Source organism: Buceros rhinoceros, unplaced genomic scaffold (genome assembly GCF_000710305.1).
Source record: "Buceros rhinoceros silvestris isolate BGI_N320 unplaced genomic scaffold, ASM71030v1 scaffold16014, whole genome shotgun sequence".
NCBI lineage: Eukaryota > Metazoa > Chordata > Aves > Bucerotiformes > Bucerotidae > Buceros > Buceros rhinoceros.
In genome coordinates, this window is record NW_010410168.1 from 21,300 (window position 1) to 32,981 (window position 11,682).

Here is an 11,682-nt window from a genome sequence, read left to right on the forward strand (position 1 = left end):
AGCCTGGCCTTGTACTAGGGTCTACTACCCCTCTGACAACCATCCTCACAGCCACCCTCTGCTGCAAGAGGAGCTCTTGGGCTTTCTATAGGACAGATGGTGCAGGGGAAACTCACTCATAAAGGACTGGGACAGATGAGCCACTAATTGCTGCCCCATAATAATCCAAGCACCTGCAGCTCAGATGAGGTGGGGGCATGAGAAGACCCACCCAGAGGAGACCTCTCCTTTGCTTTCTTCCCCAGAGGGAAGACCAAGCACCACACAAGGTTTGGGAAATGTCCAAGAGACCAAAATATCTTGCTCCAGCTCTGCCCACAAACACCACTATAGATGCATCCAGGAGATTACCAAATAGCTTCCCAGCGTAGCCATGGTTAAAGGCTGGCCCCAGCATGGGACACAGAATCACATCCAGCCTTAGCTTCTTCCATTTAGCAATGAAATCAGTGCAGTAAACCTAGAAGGAGAGACAGAGATGACAAACCACGTCTGTTAGACAGCAGTGGGAGATCAATGCCTACAGCATGGGAAAAGGAGGGAAAAGCCCTTCCTAGATACAACTGAAAAATCAGATAAAATCTGAGCTGTGCTTTGAAAGAGACAACGGATTTTGTTCTCCCACCTAACATTTCCTGTCAGAATACCATGTGCTGCCCAGACCTAGGCATCAATGCTAGGTGGGCATTTCAGAGCTGATTTCTTGGAATATTAACCCAATCTTCCCTATGAAGAGTTTTGTCTTTGAATTTCACTGAATGGAGATCAACAATAGTGTAAAGAACTATGTCTAGCTGACTAAAAAGTCAAATTTCCTAAAAGCTTTGGTTATTTTGGTAGAAGAATCAAGAAGATAGGAATTCAAAATTCTTTCACAAAAGCTTCTTTCATTCTGCATCAGGATACAGGTAAGAAAAATAAGCAGCAAGAGACATCCAGGCAAACCTGAGGTCTTTCCTGCACAAAGCAGCGGGCACAGCTTCAGGCTTGTAGACTAAATCCAAGAGAGATCTAGATATGTAGCCTGTTGTGCCACAGCTTTGCTGAACATCAAGCAATGACTGAATCCATCCTCAAAGGGCTGTTCCACTGTCTTCACGAAGAGACAAGGATGGACCACAGTACGGCTGCTTCTGCAGCCAGATTCAGATTACAGGGACACATGTGTCCCATGGTCCAGCTCCTGTTCTGCACGACTCCCTTACCCCAGGTTTTCTTTAAGGGTCATCTACATCTCTCATGAAAGCCCCAGCCATGAGGCTATTTTTAAGTCTGACTTCAATTTCCATCTGCAGTCTGGGATCCTTCCTGCTGGAAGTTCCAGGAAATACAGTCCGTGTAGCAAACCTGATTTTTTCTTTCAGAGAGAAAAGCTGGTCACTAGCCAAAAGTTTTGAATCAGCTCTTGTTTGCAGTAGATGAAAAAATGTGAATGTGATTTAACTGAAGAAAACCAGTTCAAGATATCTCCAAGGATGACAAAACATTCTGAGTGTTTTCCTTTTTCGGGGGGTGGGGGTGGGGAAAGAATCTGTTTTCACCTAAAAAACCAAAAACCAAACCCATTTCCTCCCAAACACTCCCATCAGCCCAGTGACCAGACAAAAACCCCAGCAGGGGTTTTTCCTCTGCCCTGTCATCTGTCAGACCTGCTGCAAGTGAGCGTGCGTGTCCATCAAGTGACTGGCACTGATGGGGACTATGTGGTGCAGAGTAGGGGCATGTTTCTTCTCGAGAAGGGTTGCAAGGAACACAGATGCTGCCTTGTGGGAGGACACCAAAACAGCTCAGCTTCTTCAGCATTGCAAAACACCAGCTGAAAGGGGATACAAGTGCTCTCTATAAATAGATCAAGGGTGAGGGAGGCAGCGGGAAATACCAGAGACAAGAGGCACGATATAAGCTCAAGGACAGGAATAAAACGAGGATAAACTGGAAGTGAATAAACAGCATGGAAAAGATGAAGGTTTCCAACAATTGGAGCAGGGAGGTGAGGAGCTGGCCAATGAAAACAAATGCAAACATAAAACCCAACTGGTTTCAAAGAGGAACCTGATCCGTTTGTGGGCAGCACTGGACTCAGCTGTCCAGAACAACGCATTCTGGCTGATGATCCTGATCCCAAATGAGTTCATATAAAATCCTCCCAATCCAAAGAGTTCACAACCACAGCTTTTGACTCCTATGTTCTCTGCTTGATAGCTCAAGCACGGTCTTAGCTAGTGACAGTAGCATCTAATGTCTGAAAAGAAGGAATTTGCACCAAGAGATGGAAAGAAGGAAAAAATGAAACCTCATCTGTAGTGGTGGTTCTTATGCTATTTCTGCTTAGAAAGAGCAGGGCAAAGGATAATTTTTCCTTTCTATCCTCCAGTAAGTAGAGACCTCCAAATGAGTATCTATTGCCTTGAGCTCTTATTGCTCTTTGCAAAGCTTGACTTTCAAAGAAAAATGCAGCTGCTTTATTTCCACATGATCCATTTCCAACCCCAAATCCATCACAGAGCTCAAAGCAATTGCTAAGAAACTTTGGGAAGCTCTCACTATATTTAGTAAGGGGGGGGGGAGGGGGGGGGAATCACATTACCGCCACTGCTCCATGCTGATCCCAGAGGCTTTTGGCAGACCTGCAAAGGTAGCAGAAGGAATCAGCTTTGGAACTGTGGCAACAGAAAACAATTAACAAAATGTACAGACATCCCATTGTTATGGAAACCACATGACCCTTCTGGGAACAAGCTACAGGATCACCAGCTGATTCCACTGGGTTCACACGTGCTTGCAAGAACGTCAAAAGAGCTTATGTTAAAAGCATGACACCATGTTTAGGTGTTCTGGCCCTCAACAAAGATCATGGCAGTCTTCTAAACTCACTTGTTCCCAGTTTGGGGCGTCTCTGTCTTTCTTGGAGGGACAGGTAGCTCACACCATACTGCCCCTGAATGCAGAGACCTCTGCATTAACCTGGTATATGATGCTCTAGTTACCAGAATTCACGTGATGGGGCAAGGAGCCTGTATCTTTGTGCTGATCTCCATGGAGACATCCTAATCCTGCCATGATGAGGATCCTTGGGCTCTTAAAATAATCCCTGGCTGTGTAGCCCTGGATATCACTGAGCTAAGCCCAGGTGGTGCTGAGGCAGCACATGTTCATGTGGCGCAGCCTGTGCTGTGCAGCTCTGTGACAGTGCTTTGCACAGTGACATCTACCTGCAAGAACTGGCGGACACATCCACGTGCAGCCCTGTTGCAGTTTAGGACTTCTGCTCCAGGGCAAGGGGACTGTTTTCTCCTCATTTGGGCATGAAAGGAGGTTTTGCTACCTTTGTAATGGTGTGCTCAGGTAGCGTGGGGGAATGGGCACTAGCCTCAGTAACTGGCATTACTAAACGCAGCCCTGGCTCCAATTTTGAGCCTCCCTGGCTCAAGCCATATCAATCAACGCCTCTTTGAACAACACTATAAAAAGCCCCGACCATGTTGCTTCTTTTGGCACACATTTTCAGTTCAGAAGGAGAAGGATGAAAGGGAGAGAACCCCAGAAGTTGTCACCTCAGCAGTAAGAGCTTTACTTCACTATAATGGCCCAGTAAAGGTCTTCTGTGGGGCAAGTAGACTTTTCGCTTTGTTGGTTACTGGCGGGGGTGCAAAGAAGAGGCCCAGGATGCAGGAACCTGGAGCCCCCACTGCCCGTACTGAGATTAACCACCAGTGAGGGAGGAGAGAAAGAGTCAAAGAGCAGAGAATGAAGGTCCCACTTGAATGTGGAGGGAGACCCAGAACATCCCTTGGAATCTGGGTGACTAAGTTTTGCAGCTGGGCTGGCTCAGTGCTAGAGACAGTGGCCCAAGAGATGCACAACCCCCCATCCTCCCGTGGAATGAGGTTAGAGAGGCTACACATGCAGAGGAAGTTTGTCCCAAAAATCAACCTGGAACTTAATCCAAGAGGTTTAAAGGACTGCACTTCCCACTCCTGCATTTTCCCCACCACCACCTCCAGTGCCAAACACATGCGAGGGCTCATAGTAAGTGGAGGGCTGGAATGGAGGGAAGGTATATCTATTTATGTATTTAAGATCACTGTTTTCTCTTTCTGTCCTACCCTAATTTAAGTGATGATTTGTGGTTTTCGTTGTTGTGGATTAAATTAAATCTCATTTCTTTTGTTTACCGCTCAGAGGAGATAAACCTCCTCCTCTGAGAGCAAATTGTTGCTTTTGCTGCCTTTTGGTTCTTTCAAACGGCAACAATCCCCTTTCTCTAAAGTTACTTCAGTGTGTCTTACCTCACTCCACAGAGAGCACTGAGATCCTGAGCAATTCGTGGGTACTTTGGGAGAGAAGAGAAAAATCTGGGATGAGTCAACAATGTAACTGAAATAGCTGGCTGCCATGCAACTGCACTCCGGTCACGCTTGTTTGCTAGCAGAAGTGGTTCTGAAGAACAGGTATAGTTTCCAGCAAAGTACTTCTACTACTGCATTCATTTATAGATTTAATCACAACGACCCCTTCCAATCAGGCTCTAGACCACACTGCTAGCCCTGGAGAGCATCTTCTGGACTGTTTAGATCCTTGCTAGCGATACCCGTTCTTTTGGAGGCCATTGCCGGATGAGCTGTATGGCTCACGAGCTCCTGAGAACAGATTATATTTCGACCTCCCCATTCAAAACTCCCACAAAACCTGGCAGACCCACTTGACAGGTTCAACCTGGGTTTAGGGACTAAATGTATTTAAGTGTTTTCCACTATGAAGCCCAGCAGGCGCTTAACGTGAAGCGGCAAAGCAGATGGGGGCAGCCTACCTCTCTGTGCACAAAAACTTTCTCACCCTGCAGATTTCCTATATCACTGACGAGACACGTCCACACACTTACTATGGGTTTCAAAATGATAGCCAAGATCCTTTTCACCAGAACAGGAAGCCTGTAAGTATTGAACTGGCATTTCAGGTTGGGATCCACCATGTCTCCTTTGCTGGAAGAGCAGAGAGTGAAGGAGAAGTCAGGACAACCCATCTGTGCCAGAGCTACAGGAACAGCAGGGCTGTTTCCAAAGCAGGGTTTGTCTTAAAGGGGAGTTGCTAGAAGACAAAACCTGCCCATTTCTAATCCAAAACACTGAACAGGAGATGCTCCTTGGGTTTAGATGCTCAGGTGTAAATGGTCACTGCAAAAGTTAGAGAGAAACAAATACTCTACTGCCTCTCTTGTCAGTGCCACAAAGGCTCCAGAGGGCTCTGCAGTGGTGGGGCCATGTACAGCCCTGGGCATGTTTCACCTTGAAGTGAACAAGAAGCTGGATGGGTGTTCAGCTGCTAGCCAGGGCTAACCCACCATACCTCTATAACATGTGATGTTTCCCATGTGCCATGGTCTGATCACACACATAAAACCAGTTGCCACAGCTCTGCTGACACATGGTACCTTATTACCCTACTGTGTTGTCCATGTGGTTGAACTGCTCTTGTGAACTACTTGCTGTTCATGATAAATTCATCCCTCTAGAAATTGCTCCTCTGCTGCCTGTTATTCTATTTGCAGCCACAAGAATATAAACACTCCGGGTGCAACCACTGGCTACAAGCGCCTAGTCTCACAGCCCACACTGAAATGAGGTTTTACTCACATGCTGTCCACTAGCTGAGCAGCACCATCCGCAAAAATCCCTCTGGTGAACAGCTCGTCTACCACGTAATCAATCTTGGGCGGTGCAAAGGGAACAAGCTGCAAGAAAAGCATCCCCGTTCATGAGGCAACAAAGAATTACTCATAGAGCCCTCTGTGAATCTCCCTGCCTCACTAGTGAGGGGAGGGGGAAGTGGTGGGAAGCTTAGGCTCTCCTTGCCCTCATTTTCAAAGGGACCTGGGTTAGCAGCATCTGCCTACTGTCCTTTCCTGTCTCCAAGGCATTAACCCATATTGTGACCCGGCACAGGCTCCACTCCTCTGCACATCAGAGAATAATTTTTAGAGGCTTCAAAACACCAAGTATTTTTAATTAATTTGCATCATTGGAACAGCTTCCATATAGAAATTCCCATTGGTGGAACCACAGAATAATTTAGGCTAGAGGAGGTCTCTGGGTGGCCAACTGCCTTGACCTCCTTTCCACTTCTGACAAAGAAATCTGTAAACTGCGTTTAACAGCTGAAGGATCCTGGAGATGTGAATGGTATTTATGGGAACACCTAGCATGACGGAAAAAGTGGTATTTTAGAAAAGGGCAGCTTGGGCATATCTGAAAGTCATTCTCCTGTCTGCTAGGCCAGGAACATAAGCAAGATTTCTTTGTTTTGGGAGCCAAACTGTTGCATGTGCCTTCCTCTTTGGCATCCTTGCAGCAAGGAGGGTTGGTTCTTGTTTCATGGGCAGCAAAAGCAGAGATGGGAAGCAACTTGTACAAACCCTGTAAGGAGCAGGATAGTACCTGCAGGCAACCACAGGCATGTAAACCCACCGTATGCCCTGCATCCTGGAGGAGCTTTCTGGTCTGCTGGATGGCCCGTTTCATGCTGGGCGAAGGCTGGAAGTAGCCATCTCCTTCATAATAACCAATACGAAGTGGCTTTGAACTGGTGTAAACCTGTGAGAAAGAGTCATCGCTTGCACATGAGAGGTACAAGACTGGACCATTGCCAGGTCCCAGGGAGGCAGCAACTGAGGTCTCCTGAGTTGGAGGAATGATGGGAGCAATAGGATTGGCAGAAGACAGTGTTGACCAGAACACAGGTCTGCAGCAGTGGTCTTTGGTGTGGTCTTTCTGTCTCTCGCCACGTGACTGTGCCCCAGCTTTGACATAGCAGGTGTGATAGCACCTATCCAGACAACATGACTGGGATCCCTGGCTATGGACAGAGTTCAGGGGCCTGTTCCTCTAGGGTAAGGAACTGGTCTGTATTGTCTGGATGTCAGGGACAACCAAAAGATCCTAGAACCTGAGCCAGAAAGACATGATCAGATGGTAGAAGCAGAGAGCTAATAACAGAGGGCAATTATTTCTTAAGTCAGTTACTGTTAAATTAGGATAATTAAAGTTGTGAGGGGTGAATTCCTCTGATCAGGAGAAATCAGCTCCTTTAAGGATTGGGCCAGGATGGAGCCAACAAGCTTGTTCTGGACGTCGCTGGGAAGGGAAGGGATCAGCATCTGACAGGTCTCAGTAGGACAAGCCAGCAGAGGCTTGCCAAGCCTGCTGTGTGGCTGCTTCTTATGGTTGTTCATGCTGGTAGCCCTCTGTTCAGAAGGACACTCGCTTCCCTGGGTCCTTTACTACCTTGGGACATGAAACCAGACAGGAATCTCCCAAGATCTCACTTTGTCCTGGGCAAATGAAGGCAAGGGATTGCCTCTGAGCCTTACCTCCTCATCAAAGGGGAGGGGGGGCACAGTGGGGTCCAGCTGGAACATCTCCTGGCAGAGCAGCGCCTTCATGCAGAGGGCCAGGCTGTCCACATCTCTTGCCATTGGCCCCAGCATCCCTGTCACTGCAAACACAAAGGTCCCATCACCGAAGGCTGATGGGCTGGTGCTTTCCCATAGTTACTGGTAGGGGCCCAGCACGGAAGAGTTTCAGTCATGCCAGAGAAGAGGAACAGGGAATGAACGTAACATGCAAGGAGGTCCAGCAGGGAAAATCTGTATGTCTCAGAGCAGAGGCAACCTACTGAGGCTGACCTCCTGGGCCAGGCTTCTGCAGGCACAAGGCCCGCTCAAGAGGAGTGAACACTACAGTCCTGATACCTCCTGGCAGCGGCTGAAGCCATCACAGTCTCCTGGAAGCATCTCCAGTGAAATATCCTGGGCCTTTGGGACGCACATCTCACCTTTGTCACTGCTACGCATTGCATTGCCTGAACAGGTATTGCTTCAGTTCTGCTCAGGTTCTGCTAACACCCACCACCATTCGAAACAGAGTAAATGGTGGAAAAGGTAATAGCACAAGGCAGAACTTGGTCTGAGAGATCACCGGTTTTGACCGGCCAAGAGACAAAAACCGAGCAAGCACATTCGCTGGCATTCCAGCAATAGGGGGTGATGTAAGAAGCAAATGTTTGACAATAGTAGCATGTCATCTGGATGGACTTACCTGATTTCATTCCTATGATAGGAGAAACCACACCCAGTTTGCTAGGAACATAATGGGAGAAGCAGATTAGCAGCAGCTCTCATTGTAAGGTAAGTCACCATGCTGGGCTGCTGACTTTCCATTTGCCCCCATTCAGCTTCTAGGAGGGCAAAAGATCCTGCAAAGACTTGACACTTTCTAGGCTAGGAAGTCTTCCATGGGCTGTAAGGTGCTAAGGGGCTAGAGACAGTTTTTGTCATCTCCTTTCCCTAGTGCATCTAATTCCTCATCTGTGAACAAACTACTTCTGATAAACAGAAAACTCTTAACAAGAAAAGCAAGGCTTGGAAGACATCTGAAAAGGAGATGACCCTGTAGTATTTGCTTTCAGCTTCCAGAGGGAGGTCATCAAGTGTTATTACTTAGCCATAGCTGACACAAGGAAACAGGCTAAGTGCTAACTTAAACCTGGAGGAAACCATGGATGCTATTGTGAAGTGTGATATACTGTGATGGGCACTTTGCAGCTTTCAAGGTGGGTGGAAGAAGAGGAAAGAAGTTGGGATGTACCTGATCCTGTTGCCTGTGGGTTTGAGCCCGCACAGCCCGCAGAAGCTGGATGGCAGGCGGATGCTGCCAGCTATATCTGATCCGATGCCCAGGATGGAGCCTCCCCCTGCAATCAGAGCTCCCTCCCCTCCTGAGGAGCCCCCAGGGCTCTTCTGGTGGTTGAGAGGGTTCAGTGTCTGGCCGAAGATGAGGTTGCTGCAGTCATAGCTGTGGAGAAGAAGATCAGCAGGTGAGTGAGATACTTCTGTTTTTGCAAACCATAGATCCAGGGCATAGAGCACCTGTGCAGGAATGAGTGTGGAATTAATCCCAACAGGTAGAATCAGCACGAAGTAGATTCGTTGGGACAGCTGAATTTATGAAGAAAAAGAAATAATAATTTCAGGTTGAAATGAGGAGGCAATTAATGTGCATGATCAGCATGGACAAGGGTGGGAGCTTGTGCATGTGGGCCCACCCTCTTAGATAGGAAGAGTCACAAGTCATAGCATTTTCATGAAGGTGAACGTGCAATTACTTTATCATCGTCTGTGGGATGTTGGTTTTCACGAAGGGGATCGCCCCCTGGCTCTTTAGAACCTGGACAATGACGCTGTCTTCTTCCTGCACTTGGCCCAGAAACTTCACCATCCCTCCAGAGGAGACGTGGCCCTTGGGGATGGGAAGCAAAGCTCTTTAGGTACCAGGAAAGATGCTCTTTGGAGCTGTGACAATAACAGTCACAGTAAGTCCTGATGCCTTCTGTGACAAAGTTCCTACCTAACTTTTCTCACGGGCAGAACAGGATCTGACTAACTTAAGGAAAAAGAGATAAGAGCAAGTTAGAAATTTCTGCAGAAAACAAAATCTTCATCAGAAGAAAGGTAGGTCTGCTGGTCCCACATTTGGTCCAGAACATCCTTGTCTGAGGGAATTCTTAGACGGTCCTGATGAGGATAGGACATTCTGGCCTGTTCCCAGCTCCAGGCCAAGAGGCAGGGGAACTAGGGATGTACCTTGCAGTTAATGTGGTCCTTGATGCTGATGGGAATGCCATAAAGCAGCCCCTTCTCCTTCTGCTTCTTCAGTTTCTGGAGCTGATCCTCACAGCCATGAATGAAGTCTGTCACGCAGTTCACCTCCTGAGTCACCTCCAAAGCCTCTCCAGAACAGAGAAGAGCAGCAAGACAGATGAATGGATGGAAGGAAGAAAGGAAAAAACCAGTATGTATTTACACTGAGTTTTCAAGCTGAAAATTCAGTCTCCTCACCTCCAGGACTAATTATTCAGTCTTTACATAAACTTTAGATGTTTCTTGCCAGGATAATTTTCTGTCCCAGATCTCTGTCCCACTTATCTGCCCATAAGTCACCCTTCAGTCTAGTCACAGTATTGACGAATTGTTATCCCCGGCATTAATGCTCCTCCCAGGGAAATTTAATTTGGGTTTTAATTTGAAAGGCCCCTGCTGCAGCAAAGCCCCACAGCACCTCTCCCATGCTGGTGGTATCACTTACTTTGTCCATGTAGGAGTAGAGGACACTTTCTGGGGACAGGGACCCCTCCTTCAGCTTCTCCACCAGCTCCACCATTGTCAGCGAGAGGATGTGTGCAGTCTGGATGCCTGGGTTCTGCAAAGGGTAGGAAATAGGGTGGAGAAGGAAGGAAATGACAGAAAAGGCTGTTGTTGAGGCTGAAAATACCCAATTCTAACATCAGCCCAGCAATGACACTGAATGGAAAGTTTTAGGAGACATTCCTTGTAGAAATGCAGATCTCCCACATGCTGGAGTGGGGAATTTGCTGAGTCTTCATTCATAAAACCAGAACAAAACCAGGCAGAAAACTGCCTCTTGACTGGAATGTTGCATGAACCTGTAAGAGAGGTTTGACCTGTCTCTGTTTACTCTCCTGCAGGCTTCCACCGCTGCAATGTGTTGAATAGCAATTCAACCAGCTAAAGTTTTACAAAATTTATCATTAACATGGGAAAAAAAAAGAAGTGTTGGCTGTTTGTAACCTCCCCCCCCAAGAAAAGAACAGCAGTAGGTGTTTATTGTGGGTTTAAGACAAATTCCAAATCCAAGAACCTGACCTCCTAAAATCCAGGTGCTTTTTTTACCTGGGCATGGGCAGGAGGCAATGGAGGAGGATGGATGTCAAGTGCTCCCTGTACTTTGAGGATGGAGGGGCAGACAGGTCCCTAGGAAGGGAGAGAGGTGAGGGGCATGGGAGAGGAAGGGCTTGTCAGTAGGGATGGATGAGGAGAAAAAGGCATAGGGAGGTCTGGGGTGGTGGTTTGATTCACAGAGCCCCAAACTCCGATCCAACTTTCATCCTCAGGATTCCTTCTACAGGTCTGTACTAAGGAATACTTCCTTTATACTGACTTTTTAGAACGTTCTTTTGTGACAATGGAGGTTGATGACCCTCAAAAAACTTGCTGATGATCCAAAACATGAACACATCCCACCCACCATCTGAAGAGGGACTGATGACCACTCCCCCATTTCTTTGGTTACCAAAAATACAATCCCTTCCCTTCCTCCTGCACACACTTTTCCCCAAATTACCTCTTGCTTAAACTTGCGAGCTGCCTTCTCCATCCGCTCTAGGGCTAGATCCCGCATCCTTCTTGCCTCCTCCATCTTCTGCTGGATCTGCTTACGTTCCAGCCATTTCAGTAGCACAACGGCTGCAGCTGAACTGCAGAGCAGAGCTGAGAGGATGCAAGGGTGTCCCCATGATGGATCTAGGACCTGCCACAGTCGCTCTTGGGTCATGATTTCTCTCTCGGTCCTTCCTGTTCTGGTCCAGCTATGGACACCGGGGTCTCCCACCTTCTACTAAGGAGGGCTGATGAATGCAGACTGCGCAATTGCCTGCTGTGCAAGACCAGCTCTGAAGCAGAGTTACATTAACACAGTTCGGGAGTGGACTTTTTAGACCGTGGACTTTGAAAGGGTCTGCCTGCTGGAGAATCATTGTGGGTTGGGCTCACAACAGCTTTGGGGGAGTGTCCCCAAGGCTGTGGGTCCCCAAGCCACTGGCTGGGGGGCT

General features: G+C 47.7%; 1 protein-coding gene across 1 annotated transcript in view; it reads right to left on the reverse strand.

Moving 5' to 3' along the window:
• The window catches only part of LOC104492909 (vitamin D3 hydroxylase-associated protein), a 12,709-nt gene extending 1,304 nt beyond the window's left edge, over positions 1-11,405 (reverse strand). Inside the window, exons 1-13 of the mRNA XM_010135513.1 lie at positions 11,196-11,405; positions 10,140-10,253; positions 9,638-9,781; positions 9,160-9,293; positions 8,643-8,849; positions 8,094-8,134; positions 7,367-7,491; positions 6,465-6,590; positions 5,634-5,731; positions 4,883-4,982; positions 4,290-4,333; positions 2,588-2,627; positions 352-460 (exon numbers count right to left, since the gene is read on the reverse strand). Coding sequence (XP_010133815.1) covers positions 352-460; positions 2,588-2,627; positions 4,290-4,333; positions 4,883-4,982; positions 5,634-5,731; positions 6,465-6,590; positions 7,367-7,491; positions 8,094-8,134; positions 8,643-8,849; positions 9,160-9,293; positions 9,638-9,781; positions 10,140-10,253; positions 11,196-11,405 — 1,492 coding nt within the window. The remainder of the gene's footprint in view (positions 1-351; positions 461-2,587; positions 2,628-4,289; positions 4,334-4,882; positions 4,983-5,633; positions 5,732-6,464; positions 6,591-7,366; positions 7,492-8,093; positions 8,135-8,642; positions 8,850-9,159; positions 9,294-9,637; positions 9,782-10,139; positions 10,254-11,195) is intronic.
• Positions 11,406-11,682: the final 277 nt, after the last annotated feature.